The sequence below is a fragment of the Myotis daubentonii genome, chromosome 10 (genome assembly GCF_963259705.1).
Source record: "Myotis daubentonii chromosome 10, mMyoDau2.1, whole genome shotgun sequence".
Lineage (NCBI taxonomy): Eukaryota > Metazoa > Chordata > Mammalia > Chiroptera > Vespertilionidae > Myotis > Myotis daubentonii.
Window position 1 is genome coordinate 56641911 of NC_081849.1, and position 18017 is coordinate 56659927.

Here is an 18017-nt window from a genome sequence, read left to right on the forward strand (position 1 = left end):
CAATATAGAGCACAATCCTGGTATCATTACAAAATAAAATAACTTCAAATTAATGCATCTGCTTATGTTCTTTTTTAAAACAATAGAAATTAGGGTGATCTAAATTTAGCTCCCTTAGAAGTCAGGGAAAATATAAAAATGAAGTTTAATAGTCATATACGAAGGCTCAATCACAATAAACTATGGGATAAGTGTTTATAACTAATTACATAAAATTATCATCCACCTTGCTTAAATACAGAAAAAGAGGAATAGAAAATACACTAAACAGTTTACTTATTGACTAAAAGAATAGGAGTTTTGAGGGGATTTTATAGTTTGTTTATTATAACAGTTTTACAGATGAAAACTTTATTTCAGAACTACACTAAATTGTGCTGTAGCCTGAATGTATAATCAGTGACTCAGAATAAAATAATAATAAAAGATAGTTAGGTGAATTCTAATTTGCAACCCTTATAGAATGTGTGAGGATGCTGGCTATACCAGTCAGGGTCCAATTAGAAGACAGAAACCATGCCTGTAATTTGAATAAGGAACAAGTGCTGGAGAGGCCGTGAATGTAAACTGGTAATAATGCAAACTGGTACAACCACTATGGTAAATAGTATGGAGATTCCTAAAAAAAATTAAGAATAGAGTTACCATATGACCCAGCACCCTTTCTTTTGGGTATCTACCTGAAATTTTTGAAAAGATTTATTCGTAAAGATATATCTACCCCTATGTTCATTGCAGCATTAGTCATGGTGGACAAGACATGGAAACAACCAAAGTATCCTTTGATAGATGACTGGATAAAGAATATGTGGTATATACATACAATGGAATGCTACTAAGCCATAAGGAAATATGATATACTGACATTTGCAACAGCATGGATGGATCTTGAGAATATCATGCTAAAGGAAATAAGTCAGAAAAAATAGGAATTATATGATTTCACTCATATATGGGATATAAAACTGAAAGCAACAAATTTTCAGGCAAGATGAACCAACAAACAAAAACTCATAGACACAGACAATAGTATGGTGGTTACTAGAGGGGATTAAATATATGGTAACAGAAGGATATCTGACTTTGGGTGGTAAACCCACAATGCAATATACAGATAATGTATTATAGAATTGTACTATTGGAACCTACATAATTTTATTAGCTAATGCCACCCCAATAAATTTAATTAAAAGAATAATGATTAACTATTTTAAAAAGTGTTAATTACTAAAAGAAGTAAACAAGTAGTTAAGCGATACAGAGCAGCAACTGCAGAACACAGCTATTGCCCATAGAGCTGAGGGAGAGGGAACAGGCAGAGCCTCCCACTCCAAGTCTAATAGTCAGATATCTTTGGAGAGGCTGTGACTACACAGGAACTCTGCTGGTGACCGAGGTACTTCGAGAATGCATAGGCCCCAGAGGGTGAGGGTTACAGGTAGTGCTCTGATCTTGTTCCCTGGAGGACACGGGATCTTATCAGAAGATAGGCTAGAGCTTAGCCATGAACCAAATGCTTACCAGGCTCTCCATATACTTAGTCTGTTGTTAAGACAGGGAAAACAGCACTCTGGAAAATGGAAGCTAAGTTTCTTCTGCTGTTCTGGCTTTTTAGCATCCCCACAGTCCCTTAAATTGGCCAAATCTAACATCAACTCAACTGGCAAAGAAGAGTCAGGCCCAACTCTGGTAGCACAGAAATAGCAAAGAAGCATTTGGAGAAGAAAGGCAATAAAATTAACAACTTGTCTGCTGCTCCTTCCCCCATCCTTGCTGTGGAAACCAATAATGGTAAATGTGCAAGGTCACACAAGTATGCTTACAGTCATAAATAATTTCTTGGTTCTTTTTTCTAAATATGGTTCCCTATTATATTAGTCTCACTTCAAACTATTTACCAAGAAATCATGTAGGTGATATTACTTAACAACTTAATGTGGGGTTTTTTGTTTTTTTTTTTTAAATATATTTTATTGATTTTTTACAGAGAGGAAGGGAGAGAGATAAAGAGTCAGAAACATCGATGAGAGAGAAACATCGACCAGCCGCCTCTTGCACATCCCCCACCGGGGATGTGCCCGCAACCCAGGTACATGCCCTTGACCGGAATCGAACCTGGGACCTTTCAGTCCGCAGGCCGCCGCTCTATCTACTGAGCCAAACCGGTTTCGGCTTAATGTTTTATTGAGACATAAAGTACATAAACTTTAAGTGTACAACTTAATAAACTTTTACAAACATATACACTCATGTGATTACCAACTAAGACAGTTAAAGTCTATTTCCAGCACCTTGGAAGGCTCACTCTTGCTCTTGCAAAGCAGTAATCATTTATATTTTAAATGTTCCTTAAAAAATCTTTACTCGCTATTTTACATGTTTAATATAACTAATAGAAAGTATAAAGAAAAATAATGCATCCTTTTATAAATGGAAACTATGCATGCAATGTTACTTTTCATTAAAAGTCTATCATTATCATTCTACATTTCTTTCTTAAGTTGTAAAAGTACTCTGTAGAAATTATTGTGCCCTGTAAAGCAATTTGCCACACCATTAAGTTAATAATAATTAGCAATTTTCTCATTATTTCAAAGAAAAATTAAATAAAATAACACATATAGCCTCCAATACCCCTCTCTCTTTTGCATAAAAATTAAGATGCAAATGAAGTTTTTGAGAATAAATTCTTTTTCACTAATACCAAACTGTCCCCTTAATTAAGGTGAGAAAAGTCTCCATGTATGCAAACAAATAACAACATAACAGATACCTAGCAATAATTTGGGTTATTAAAGAAATAATTTAAATACATGTCAAAACAGAAATTTAAGTCTATTTCTTCAAAACTCATAGCATTTAACATTAACAAATTTGGAAGATAGATATATCATTTTATTGTAAATAGTGAGAGTAACACATTAAATAGAAGCAGTCGTTTCTCACATTTTAAAATATTTGGATTTTAGAACTGTTCAAACTTTTCAGTTGAATAAATTTAACCAATTAACCAGTATGAGCTTAGTAATCCAAGAGGCTCAAGAAATTTGATATTAGAAGTTTTTCTTATTCCTATGAATTACTGGGTTTCTAAAAGGCTATTTTAATATTTTTATCATATAGATTTTAAAAATTGACCCTCATTTTGAAGTTTGACACATTCAGCTCCATATTTTTTTTTTTTCCTACTAGCTTTCCATCACAAGTCAAAAGTCTTTGAACTTATGATTAGGCTTCATAGCCTGAAGGTGGTGAGTATTTTTCCAGAAGGTTTTCAGGTTTTTTTAAATGCCTCCCTCTACTGGACTCAGTTCAATTTTTTCTAATGGGAAGCTTACTTTAAACAGCCTTGATTTCATGTTTTTAATACATTATTTTACTTTATTGCTCTTCACTGAGAGCACTTACTATCAACTTATTTTTTAGAAGTTTTATATTTGGTAATATTTTGTTGGTTCTTTGTTTCCTGTATAAGGGGCTTTCAAAAATTAAGCAAATTTGCAGATTTCCCAACACATCCGGACACCACAGTGTGATATTAGGAGATTCCTGAAATTAACTAATAGAATGTAAATGCTTTGTACATTACCCATTTGCTGCATAGAAAATGAGGAAGATTGCCAGTGGGTTAATTTTAGGGAGAAAAATGACTGTTTTGAAATAAAATACAAAGTTTACTACCCAGACTATATTTTATTCTTAATCACATTCAATTTGGGAGTATCCTCTTGCATTTAAATAAAAGGAAATGATGTCAGGAGCTGACCTATTATTTTCAAAGACAAAAGTTATCACACACAAAATAAATTACTTTTTCTAGTTTACATGTTCAATTCAAATTATTTTAATGAATTTAACACTTTTTATAGTTTCCTGAAATGTATATGTTTAAACTTTTTAGCAAAAGTAATGTTCTATTTAGTTTAGCCGCCTTAAGCGGACGCCTGTGGATGCTACTCCTATTTCCTTTATCCTCACTTAGGAAGGATATTTGGTCACACATACTCCTACACACACAGCTCAGTTATTCACTCTGATCTCGGGACTCTTCTTTCCATCTCCCATCTATTTTTTTATTATTATTATTCCAGGTCTCTTTCTCTTCCTTCCTTCCTTCCCACCCACTCAACTCAACCACCCACTGAAATCCTGAGTTCTGCTCTTAGGTAGTTTTTCAAAATTAGCCCTTCCCCCCATTTCCCTTCAGAAAGACTTCTGCATGCCTTATTCCTCCTTGGAGACCATTTGCTCACCTCAGCTCTGCAATCATTCTCCAACCTCTACTTACCCCTACAGAGGTTTAGACCATTTCTTGCACTTCCATTTCCCTCTCCATAACAAAATATTTCTTTGGAGGGGCAGCAAATAATCCCAAAAAGTAAATTCTGAGAACCAGTGCAGCAACAGGGCTTTGAATTAGATGAGTAATTTTGCAAAGTTTTGGTAATACTAAAGTGCACTATGGTGAACGCCTAGCTGATTGTATTTTCATTTGTAATGAGGAAGTACTGCCAAGAGTTTCAATCAAGCTTACATATAACAGCACACATTACCTAGGATTCCATGGAATTACAGAGCTCTTCTGAATGACCCTGGATAATTGGGATGTGAAGTTTGAATTTGAGTGCAAGTGTCTGCAGACTCCAGCAAGCTCACCATAATAAGAACAATGTAAAGCAATATATAAGGTGTCCCAAAAATGTATGCATACATTTTGAATAATTATAAAGGTAGTGTTTATTAAAATACATTTTAGTTTGAAATTGAGCTATCAGTTGTTAAAGTGTGCATACATTTTTGGGGACACCCTGTATAAAAAGTAATGTTATATCCATCAATTTTTAAAAAGTTTATTGTAATAAATTAAAAAAGTATGAAAAATGCACCTCTAATAATTTCACTTTTTAAAAAGTGACTTCAGATGGTTCCCATTTAATTGAAAAAATTGAATTATTAATCTTTACATACTGCAAAATAAACAATGTTATTCATTTATTCATTAGTTCAATAAATACTTACTAAACACCAACCATGAGTCAAACACAGTTTAACAAATTATCAATAAAAGCTTTGATTTGAAACTTACCGTGGGCCATGCGATGGAACCAATAGTAGCCAAGGTCAACTCCTAAGAAAGTTAAATACCAAGTCCATGGAGAATCCCAAGGCAAAATGATGAGCCTGTAGTTCTCCCAGATATAAATGTAACTGGTCAGTTCAATGCTCCTGAAAAACAATCTGGAAAAATAAGATTCACAAGCAATGATTACATTACCTTTGAGATGTAAAATTATGCTAAAACATTTTAGATAATATTAAAAAATTAATATAGTCACGTGTAAAAATATAATCCTTCCCCCTTCTTTGTTGTTTCTGACTACTCACTCCATCATGTCTTTTAAGAGGCTTAATTTTCCTGGTATCAAAATGATTCACATAATGTTTCCTTGTTTCATAGGTATCACTGATTACACTTATTTGCATTCCCAATTTCATGGAACTTAGGATGTCATTCACTTTTTATGTCTCTTAAAATGCTTTTCTTGGAACCCATAAACATGACAAAACTTTGACTTGCTTTCTGTCTTGTCATTTCTAAATCTTAATGAACACAATGAGGGTGCTTTTTAAAGGAAGTTACTGTAAAAGGTAGAAATTATAAATAGCATATTTTAAAAGGTGTCTGCAAATTACCTACTGCCTTAAAATATGCGACTCCCATAATATTTTCCTTTAATTAAAATTACTGCTGGCTAACAATTCTCTCTTCCTCTCTACTATCTCCTTCCACACACACACACACACACACACACACACACACACACACACACTTTTAATGGTTTTTATATGTTATTCTTAATATTACAAATTGGATAGTCATAGCATTTCAATATTTCTTGCAATATAAACTACAGATCGTATGGTATAAGGCAGTGGTCGGCAAACTCATTAGTCAACAGAGACAAATATCAACAGTACGATTGAAATTTCTTTTGAGGGCCAAATTTTTTAAACTTAAACTATATAGGTAGGTACATTGTTATTAACTTAATTAGGGTACTCCTAAGGCTTAGGAAGAGCCACACCCAAGGGACCAAAGAGCCGCATGTGGCTCTCAAACCGCAGTTTGCCAACCACGGGTATAAGGGAATAACCTTCTCTTAGAAATAAAGTACATATATGAACCTAGTTAAAATAAACAATTGTTTTTAAAACTCAGACAACAGGCCCTAACCAGTTGGCTCAGTGGAGAGAGCGTCGCCTGTGGACTGAAGGGTCCCAGGTTCGATTCTGGTCAAGGGCATGTACCTTGGTTGCGGGCACATCCCCAGTAGGGGGTATGCAGGAGGCAGCTGATCGATGTTTCTTTCTCACCGATGTTTCTAACTATCCCTCTCCCTTCCTCTCTGTAAAAAATCAATAAAATATATATTTTAAAATAAAAAAAACAGACAACAGAATATATCTTGCCACCCACTGTACCAAGCTGTAAATTTTAAATTCTTATTTCATGATCATTCAAAAAGTACATAAAATAAACTTCAATTTTATAAAGTGTGATAACTGTTTTCTTTAAATTACTGTGATCAAATTTAAGATCAGACTCAAGATAATTATTCCCTCTATTCTTTTAAAATTTGATAGAATTTACTTTTCTATTTTTTATTTATATGTAAAATGAATTGATAATTCTACCTAATAACATTTATTTATAAAACATGAACAAGTGATGAAATTCTTAAATATTCTAATTTTAAATTAAAGTTGAAGAAGTAGCTTAAATTAGTATATTGTTAAAATTCACATTTTAATAGTATTTACCTTTATACAGTTACCTTCTTTGAGTTAGCATGTTACTGGTCCTTTTGGAGACCAGGTGTTTAATTTTAATGTACTTTTCATTTAATTATGATATGACTTTAATTATTAGTTAATGACATTAAATTTCTCATTTTATATGCTTCTATCATTTAATCTGTAAAATAGGTTACTTTACAACAGCAGTGATATAAATAATAGAAATACCAAAATACCTACACTTTTTCCCTAAAACCCAATTTTCAATTAGAGATTATTTCTGGTTTGTAAAATAGCCCTTGTACCCAGAGGGTAAGAAGATGCCTAAGAAAGAGACAGAACACTTCAGGTTGGTAGATGGCAAATTTAATAAACATGAAAACTTACAACCAACTGCAAGACAAGTAAATCTCCGCACCAGCCCACCAGAATCTTTAAAAGGTTTGGTGCCAGATTACTGCAATTAAGCGAGTCATAACCTTTTTGCTGTTGGAGGGTCTTGCCTTCAAGTTCTTTAAAAATATACGCAATACCTGTGAGGCACAATGAAGTGATTTCAGTAAAATTAGGTATGTCTGCGTAGAGCAGTGGTTCTCAACCTTCCTAATGCCACGACCCTTTAATACAGTTCCTCATGTTGTGGTGACTCCCAATTTCATTGTTACAAATTGAATATAATTAAAGCATAGTGATTAATCACAAAAACAATATGTGATTATATATGTGTTTTCCGATGGTCTTAGGCGACCCCTGTGAAAGGGTCGTTCGACCCCCAAAGGGGTCGCAACCCACAGGTTGAGAACCGCTGGTGTAGAGGCTTTAACTAGGTTCAGTCACTTATTCAATCCAGATGGTCTCAACAACACCTTACTCTCTCAGGGCTACATCCTGAAACAGCTGCTGATATGGGACCAAGAGGCAGAACATATATTCCAAGGATAGGAGATGAGGTAAGAAGCTTTCAGTTGTGCAGGTCCAGTTCATGGGCAAGCCAGCATTCCTTTTGATGACCTTCAGCAATTATATGGCTGGAAAGAGCATTTTGGTCCCTGAGTGTGGGTTTTGATCCAAAGGAACTACCTGCCCAGAATTCCTCTCACAACCCGGGCCACATTCTGGATATTGCACAATCCCCTGTCAAAGTGGTCCAAGCCTGCTTACAGGACCTGCGTGGGCCTGGCTCCTGGTCCAGTCCTTCAGAAGGCTGACCTGTGCAGGTGTGCAAACTCCTAGACATGACTAGGCAGTCAAGAGTGTCTATTTTTGGTCATGTAGACAGAGTTGGGACAAGCAATCTGGGATGTCCACACTCATGTATGTGAGGTCCCTTACAAGACAGGACAGGCCATGGGGCCAGGGGCCCCCACGCTCTTCTGGAAATCTAAGGAATCTAAATGGAAACCTTGTCTTCCAATTTGTTATAGTTATTTGTCAAAGTAAGGAGGTGGGGAGTAGAACAAATTTTATTTTAAAACATGTTTTAGACAAGAGCATCTCAGGTGTCATTACTGACATTTGGACAACATAATTCTTTTTGTAGGGGGTCTGTCCTATGAGACCTGTTACCTGAATTATGAAATCTTAAAATTATTTCCTGTTACCTATTAGTAAAAGGCTAACTATATGAATTTTAATTTTGGGGTAAAAATGGTAACTAACAACAATTTTATATGGTTCAGTTCAATAATTTCTCTAAAACAAGGATTCTAAACCTTGACACTATTGCCATTTAGGCCAGATAATTCTTTGTTGTGAAGGCCTGTCCTGTGAATTGTCGACTGTTTAGCAGCATGCCTGACCTCTATTTACTAGATACCAGTAGCACAGCCCTCTCCCCAAGTTGTGACAACAAATGTCTCAGGGGTACGGATTTCCCCAGTTGATACCCTAAAAAAAGACTGATCCAGCCGAAACTGGTTTGGCTCAGTGGATAGAGCGTCAGCCTGCGGACTGAAGGGTCCCGGGTTCAATTCCGGTCAAGGGCATGTACCTGGGTTGCGGGCACATCCCCAGTGGGAGATGTGCAGGAGGTGGCTGATCGATGTTTCTCCCTCATCGATGTTTCTAACTCTCTATCTCTCTCCCTTCCTCTCTGTAAAAAATCAATAAAATATATATTTTTTAAAAAAAGACTGATCCAGAAAGAAAAATTAAAAATGAGAAAATACAGCAGAAAATTGAAATAACCTACAACTTTTTACATAAGCTTTAGTACACGCTGTCAAAATTGATCCATTCATGGATTCACTCGATAAATTTATATTAAGAGCCGACTGGGTGCCAGGGATAGAACAAGACAGGGAGGACATAAAGGTGAACAGAACAAATATAATCACCAGCCTCATCAATGCCCCATCAGTTCAGAATCTTTGTGTGTGTGTTTTTAAGTTACTGTCTCTTTTGTCAGTTCCGGTCATGAGTGAAATAGATTTTAAGACACGGAGTCTTTATTAAACAAGAGACCCTGCCTGCACGTGAAATACTTTTTATTTCCTGTACAGGTGCCAGATCTTGAGCAGACACCCAATTTATTACTTTGTCAACTTACTTATTAGGGTTGACACAAATCGAGCTGAAATATACCTGGCATCCTACAGTAACGGCTTTATTTTTTTTTTTTTCACACTTTAGCACGAAGCCAAACTTTCTTCAAGGTGAAGGGAAAGAGGGGAGAAGCTGTGGGAGTTAAATTCCCTGCTTCCTATCAGCAAGATGAATATGATCTTCTTCCATCAGAAACGGGAAAAAACAGCCATGGGCTGCCCACAACTACAAACAATCCAGCAAAGGGATACAGCTGGGAAAGGATTATCCAGCTCTGGAAAGCCCTTGGTTCCAGGAAATAGCACCTACATTTTCAAAAATGTTCCCACCAGACCTTGAATCATAAACCAAAGTGCCTTCCTCTTTCGTTTTCAAATTCCTTCCTCTTCTCCCAGCCCCAACCCCCAGCATATGACTCTGCACTCTGGAATTCAAACTTCAACTCTGTAAACCCCATCCTGTGGGAAGTGACATATGTACTATGTATATAAATATGAGCTTACTATATCATGTGGAGATGGAATATTGGGAAGTTCAGGGGCTTTGAATAACTAAAGACTAGATCCCTTTTACTCACTAAATTTGAATGCAAGACCACAAAATGTTCTAAATGTAAGGAGACATTAGAATCCTCTAATCAATCTATAGAGGTTTCCCTTTCATTGTCCTATTTCCTTCATAAATTCCCCCCAAAGAGCAATTTTCTCTTCGGTCTGAGGTTGGTCTTTTGGAAAATGAAAAGTAACTAATTCTTTATGTGTTTATATAACATTGTCTCTCAACGCTAGAAATGTGTCCTGTCAATATTTAGTTACTATAAAATCTGGTGAGGTACTAAATTGCTCTTCCAGTATGATCCTGTATTTTTAAAAAGATAAAGGTAATTTTATAATGTTTAGAGTTTTAAATAATTAATTAGAATGAATATTATTTGGCGAAGAGATTACTAATTAAAGCTAATTAGTTATGACTGCCATCTCGGCTTGAATGTAAAATGGAAAGGTAATGTTGGACATGTCATTCCTTCTTTCATTAGGCTTCATAGACAATAAATTTATCTCAATCTCAAATACTTTCATGCTTTAATCATTAATCAAGTAAATTAAATTTGATGCTCTCATTGCAAACTGTTAAAATTTCAAAGCAACTTCCGGCATTATGAATATGTTGCTCGTATTCACAGACATCTGCCAATTTATACTATTTCACAACTGTCATTAGAGCTGTGTACACTCTCCGATTTGGCCAGATTATGCAAAGTTGAAAAAAATAAATTTTTATTTCTAATAATATTGTCCCATAAATCAGAAAAAAATCAATATTTAAATGAGATTATTATAAATATTCTTAGGAGCTTCAGGGAATTATAAATAAATATATTTACATTATATAAATATTTGTTTTACGAGAAATTTTGTTATTTATTAATTTCAAAATCTCTTAAGCCTGGCCCAGGAACTTGCACTGTTTATCTGTAAAGATGCTGCCACTTTTGCTCCATCTAGTGGAACATTAATACTTGCTCAGTGTTTACAAAATATATATAACCTCTACCTTCTGCAGACAGATAACATTTGTACTACTATAACTTACTATGAAATGGCATTACATTTATGATACAATTATTTAATTTCATTTCATTTTACTACAACACAAAATCATAGACTTTTATATACACAATGTGGTAGATTTTGAAGTAAATTTGCTGCACTTTCCATTTTGCAAGAAGTAAATTACTTCAAGTAATTCAATTACTCTATTGAATAAGCACACAAATCCAGGCTAATAAACACCAGGAATTTTACATTCATTAGGAACAATTATTCTAACAGCAATCTCTGAAAGTACACAAGTAACAACAAACTCTATTTATAAGTTTTCTAAGGTAAAAGTTTAGAGGAAATAAGCATTCTCCCTAGCAAATACAATGAACAAACCTGCAAGTTTTTAAATTTTATTTTCTCTACTAGGGGATGTTCTTTTAATAATTTTCTAGGTTAATAAATATATTACTATCAACATTAAATATTGTTGTTAGTATTACACAAATACATATCTATGATTATGGACAAAGAATAACTATTTATTAAAGTCATCATCTAAAATGATAGTACTCATTTGTTAGAAGTCTGATGTTGCCAAAGGCAGTATTATCTCTCATCCTAAAGTCTAGTATAAAAACCCAGTATACAATTTTTCTTTATTCTCCAGTCCCACCCCAAGGAGTCAAAAGTATTTCAAAGAAGTTTAATTTCCTCTTCTTTAAAATTTTTTTTTGAAATTTTCTTGTCAGGAATGGAAAATTCCAGGGCAGTCATGGCAGTAAAACTGTGCATATGTACCGTTGAACATTACCCAGCTAACTCCATACTGAAATTTGGCAGTGACCCATACGTATTAAAAGTGGAGAGTCCCCAACTTACTTGAAAATTTACCTACTTAAATTATCCCTCCAACCTATTGCAATTTGATTTATAATCTGCTGTTTCAACAGAATAAATGAACCCATTAAAAACAAACATACTGTAGATATTTATATCGGGAATAAAATTTCTCTGGGGAGGATGCAATTTATGGAAGCAGAAACATTGGAAGGAAGTAACAAATTGAGGTCCTGGTTTTCTAATGAAGGATTGGAAATTGAGTTCTGCTTAAAGAAGCAGGAAAAAAAAAAAAGGATGTGATTATTTTTCACTCGTTAGCATTTAAGTCAGTAGCAGGATTATTCACAAGTTTTGTATAGATTTAATAAAAATAGATTTTGTAAAAATGTTGCTAGTAAAATGTTAAGTTTAATATTTTTTAAGCCACATATTCAAATGATTGACAGAAAGGCAGATTATCTGCATGTGATACACTGGGTTTAACTATAATAAGAAAAAATATTTGTCTATAACTTCAAGACTAGATTCTGATTAGGAGGGTTGCCCATGGATTCCAGAAAAGGAAAACAGATGCAGGCCTGCCCAGAATCCGGTTCTTAGGACAGATGGACTTTTATTACACATGATGGTCTGTTCGAAAGGCTAGTAAATAAGATATAATCTTGTCTATGATTACTATTTCCCCTGATGTAAAGATTTGAAAGGTACAGCATGCCGTTTTCTCTATCAATATGGTATGTATGCTACTAATCTTCAAGATATTTCAAATTTTATGTAACAATAAAATGGAGATCCTCAGATAAACATTGTTTTTCCTCTAAGTCTGCATACAGCATTTCTATTACATGAATGGCAAAGTGGAAAAATATGTTCAGGGTTTCACTTTGATTCCCACAGCTTCTCTAGTCAGAGGCTACATGCCTATTTGGAATTATTATCCAAAGTGTAATTCCTCTCAAATGAATTAACAAATGGTATACTACCATTTTTCTTGCAATCGTGTATTTAAAGGACACGGCAAGCCACCGTTGCTCCTGTGGAAAATGAAATTAGTTCCTCGGAGAGGATACAACCAATGCCGTGTTAATCTAACCTTCAGCTGTTAATGATTTGTGCAAGGATTCCCCTTGATGCTGAGGCTTCAACTGAAATATTGTTTTAAGCGTTTCTGTTAAATCCTCCTCGTCTTTTGCCGAGGGCTGGACCGGAGTGGGCCCTGAGGACCAGCTCTCCTCCCTGCTTACATCTGTGTGATTTTAATAGCAACAAAATAAACAAAAATATCTTAAAATTTTATTTTCAGATCATTTGCTTTGCTGAGATCTTTTAGACAAAAGGCTATGTTAGATAAAAATCCACTGTAAAACTTATAAAACTGTACACATTTCATAATTTAGAACTGCTGTTCGCACCTACCAGAACAAAAAAGAATCCACTTGCTGTCCTCATTCAAAATATAACTATAGAAAAATATGCTCCAGATTCAAGTTCACAACCTTTTACCTTTCTTTCAAAGGGCATCAGAGCTTGTGTTAGCTTAAGGAGTGTCATGAAGAGTGGAGTGTGAAGGAAAAGAATTGCATATCTCTCTCTCTCTCTCTCTCTCTCTCTCTCTCTCTCTCTCTCTCTCTCTCTGTCTCTCTCATTCTCCTCATCTTCCTTATACTTTGGGGTGTTTTTTTAGCAAAAATATATTTCTGGTTCTTGCATATCCTGTTATAACTTTGTACTATCTTAAAAGCACAGTGCTGAGCAGAATTATAATACTGAGGATGCAATTCATATTTCCAGTAGTTGCAAGGTTATGATAAGAGAAAAATCAAATTTCACTTTGACCAAAGTCAAACTTGAAAAAGTAAAAGAAATGTTGAAGCATTCATTCAACTTGATGTCTCCCAGAGTGTTTAATAAATCCATTTCAACTCAACAGAATATGTGATCCATAATAGCACCTGCAAGGTATTTCTCAGTTACCAATTTATTTTCCGATTTCCACAAACTAAACACTTAACTTTCTCAGAATAAACTACAGTAACCAAATGGGTTTTTTTTTAATAACCAAATGTACATATCCTTAAAGTATGCTGGGTTATTTTCTTGTTCAATTCTATTCAAGGGAGAGATGAAATAGAGGATATTGCTAGTATATATAATTGTAAATTCTTATTTAGGGTATTCTTAGAATTAACTGAAAATAACTTGAGATATAGCCTCAGTTTGTGAAACAATGTGCAACCATGAAAGAAATTTGACTTTCAGGTTTACTTCCTCTCTAGACAATTTTATGCAATTGTATAAAATGATCTCACCTTTCCTCACATATCTTTAAGTTTTTGTTTTATTTTTTAAAATCCACCTTGGTTTCCCACTGGGCGGTTCATGGAAACATTCCTAAGTAATGAACACTGGTCAGAAGTAAAGCTCTTAAAACAGTAAAAGCAGCAATGGGTGGGAAGTAGGAATGAGAACATTCATCAACAACACAAAGCTAATGCTTCTAAGGGAATCTTCCCTCATCCTCTGCCTCTTGAGTAATCCTCATGGGTTTCTCCTCTACACACATTATAATTTACTCTTTCTAAATAGTAGTAGGTGTGGGGGTCCAGAATGAGTCACCCAAGTGTTCCCCTGTGGTATGTAGATTGTTTTGAGCTAAAGTCAGCTTTAGCTGCAAGCTCAAGAGAAAGTTCTCTCCCTCGCCCCTTGTATACCTAGAAGAATTTGAATGAGATGTCTTGCCCATAAGAAATTATCAGACAACTATTTCTGACCTACCTATAGAGCAGGATAAACTGCTATTTGTTAAGGTTCTGCTCTTCTTTTTATCTCCCAATGACCTTTTGAAGCCCCCAAGGCACCTCACCTTGCGGAAGAGTATGATCCTTCAAGAGAAGTCTATGCCTAGACTTCAGAAATGACTCAGAGTTCACCACATTCTAAGCAGAGGGAAGCATGTGTGACCTCTGGGCAATGGTGAGAAATAGAGTATGGAAGGAACAAACACTGCAAAAGGGCGGAAGGCATTACGGGACCAGAAGCAAACATGGGTAGGCCCAGACCTCCACGGATCAGGGAAGGGATTCATGCATTATCCTCAGGCAAAATGGAACCTGTAAAGAGTTTTCACCAGATTCACATTATGGAAATGTTTAGCTACAAATGGCCCATAGACAGGGTACCACATAGGAGACCACTGTAGTGATCCAGTTTTATGGGATTTTGACTAGGGAGTGTCTGCACATCAGATTTCTATAGTAAGTCAAATGAATCACATTCTTTGGACATAAAATTACAGGGACACCAATTAGCTCAGTAATCAAAGTAAATAATATTTAGAGCTGTCTTTTGTAATGAATGAAAAGAAAAATCCATAATGAACAAAATATCAACATTTTATATAATGACAGTAACTGAATTCTTTGGAGACATATGTGTAAATAAATTCATTTTCCATCGTATTTGAGAATTTCGGTTGATTCCTTCAGGGTTGCTAACCAACTAATTCACCTTGGAAGCTGAGATAGAACACCAGCTGATATCGATGTTAGTGCATCATCCAAACGACCTGGGGGCTTCCCTTTGCTGATCCAGCTGACAACTAGTTCAAGCAGCATCAAGGAAATGAAAAATGGAGTTGCCTGAAAAGAAAATTGTAGAAAAGAGATGCCATTGTGCTCAGTCTAAAATTCTCTCACATTTCCTCATTAGTCATTCCAGAAGTGGCGATCCAGAGTGACATTTTATAGAAAGAGAAGGTACACACCTTTCCTAGAGGATCATTTTCTCCTAACAAATGAATTTGATTATTTCAGACGTATACTAAACAGGTGCTCCATTCTATCAACTACTTTGGAAATAAAATATAAACAGATGTAACCATGATAATTGCACCAAGAACATAAGAGTAAGAGGGACATGTTACAAATTAGATCTAAAAAACACATTTTAAGATAAGTGCAAAAATCACAAGTCTATTGTACATATAACTAAGCTAGACTCACTTTAAAAAGTAGTCCTTAAAAATGTACACACTTCTAGCTTTTCATATCAGTATTACAGAAATGACAAAGTTAAAACTGTAGGAACAAAGAATATTCTGAGTATTTCAAAGAATAAGGTCATTTTAAGTGTTTGAAATATCACTCAAGTTTTATTTGTTCAGCTTTATTTATTTTTATTTTATATAATAGATATTTTTAGGATCCACTACCAATGACCAAATATTGGACTAGGTTTGGTGTTACAATATAAAAAAATAATGATGTTTAATGCATAATCCATGACACAGACAATAGGGTGGTGAAGGCTTGGGGCAGCAGCCGGGGCCAGGATAGAAGAGGTCAGTGGGGGAAAAGGAGGACATATGTAATACCTTCAACAATAAAGATTTTTTTTAATATTGATTTTTAAAGACATAAGTATCACTTTTTCTTTTCTTAAAAAAATCAGAAGGTAAGAGTAATATCAAATCCTGAAAAAAAGTTATGGGATTCACTCATTTGGAAGCTGACCATGAATTTCACAATTTTCAAAAAATAAACTACCGAGAACATTTTCTCTGATGTCATTTTTTTCTCTTCTATTTCTGGTCTAAACTAGTAAGTGTTATAGGAACTTTGACAGGGTGGGGAACCTCAGTATTCAAGTTCTAATTCTGGATATTTCCATTGCCAATCATAGCCAGGAACCAAAAGTGAAAAGCGCCTCTAAACACTTCAGAGTTTCAAATAAAACTTGATTCAAGTTCAAAGTTAGGAAGTCAGAGTTGGACTCAGTCAGCTGTGTATCCATTCTGCAGAACTACTCTACCAAATTAAAGAGCAAACAGTTTCCTGGGAGGTAGTAGACAAGTTTACCCTTGGAAAACAAAATTGTTGCAAAGTTTACTGATATCAGTTTCTGTCGGCTAAATTTGTAATGTCACTGTGTCCAGGATAACTTTAAAAGCTTCTGTTGTGTTCTGGAGTGACATATCAGGGAAAGGGAGTTTAACAGAAGATGGTGATGGATATTATATGGAAATGCAGTTCAAATAGAAATTCTACTTTTGCTCCATGTCTTTATGAAATGGAATTAATTTTATTAGAATTTCATAATTTAAAGAGTGAAAGCAAACCAAACCTCAAGATGTGTTTGACTTCTTAAGAAAAAGCAAGAGCAGCCTCTTCCAAGAGAGTCTCACCTGTTTTACATAATCAGGCACCTCTTCCAGGGTTTGGAATGACGTTTCATTGGGCTTCATCACGTAAAACATCATGCGGATTCCCTGGGAAAGGGAAACATCCCCTTGGGCTTCTGGGTTCTTCATCTCTGCCCTGGTCTGCTTCCCAGCTGGAGAATATTTGTGATTCCGTGGTTTAAGCCAGAGGCTGGACAGAGAGGACAAGACGTGCTTCACAGAACAAGCCCTTTGTCAAAGCACGGCTGGAAACAAAACTCCGCAGAGACATGCACACAGCAGATCCTGTGCAGAGACAGGAAAATACTGGGATCAAGAACCAGTTCAAAGTTCAGTGGGCGCTGTCCCAGGAACCTGGCTTGTGGGGGAGGAAGAGGGTAAGCCTGCCCAAATCAAAGATAAACAGTGGAGTTTGGCTCTAGGTGAACTGATTAAAACAAGATAAGCAAAAGAAAAGCACAGATACCTCCTTGGAAAGTGGAAATTCACTCTGAAAAAGTGGGCAGAAACTGAAGACTCAAATCCCATGAAGAAAATTCATTTTTTTTTCCCTTTTGAAATTCTCAGGGGGTTCAAGTTTGTTACCTCCCCTCAGAGTCATATTTTCTCAAAGGATAGAGTGCTCTCATCTTATTTAACAAGACTAAGCTTGAAAGTCAATAAGCACTGAATGTATCATACTGGTATCTTTCTGGAGCTGTATCGTGTTAATTTTGAAGCGTTGCAAACTAATTTAGAGGTATTTGGCTCCTTACATTGTTTAATAGAATGTTGGCTTAGTCACATCTCTATGGTTCAATGTATGGGGCCTAGCTGATTGAAAAAGCTCCCAGGATGGGGCTATGACACCTCATCTCTGTTTTCCAAGCAGAGCTTCAATGATTAGTTTCTAACAGGGAGACCAGAGGGCATTTATTGCATCACTAGTGAAGGAGGGGAGCTTCAGCAGCCTCAAGCCTTCACCTAGAATGGCTGTACTCATCCTTTGGCTACCACCTAATCTTTTATTTTAAACATGTTGTTATAGATTTGATCAAACTATTAATACTAGATTTGATCAAAGTACTGTTTTAGGGGGAAAAATAGAAACTATAGATAAGCACCAAATAAGT

General features: G+C 35.3%; 1 protein-coding gene across 3 annotated transcripts in view; it reads right to left on the reverse strand.

Annotated features, from left to right (window-relative positions):
* AGMO (alkylglycerol monooxygenase) overlaps positions 1–17220 on the reverse strand; it is a 279485-nt gene extending 262265 nt beyond the window's left edge. For all 3 annotated transcript variants that reach the window (XR_009454758.1, XM_059712464.1, XM_059712463.1), the window contains exons 1-3: positions 16909–17220; positions 15234–15364; positions 5087–5238 (exon numbers count right to left, since the gene is read on the reverse strand). Coding sequence is in view for 2 of the 3 variants with exons in the window: in XM_059712464.1 (XP_059568447.1) it covers positions 5087–5238; positions 15234–15364; positions 16909–17034 (409 nt within the window). In the remaining variant the exon portion in view is untranslated. The remainder of the gene's footprint in view (positions 1–5086; positions 5239–15233; positions 15365–16908) is intronic.
* Positions 17221–18017: the final 797 nt, after the last annotated feature.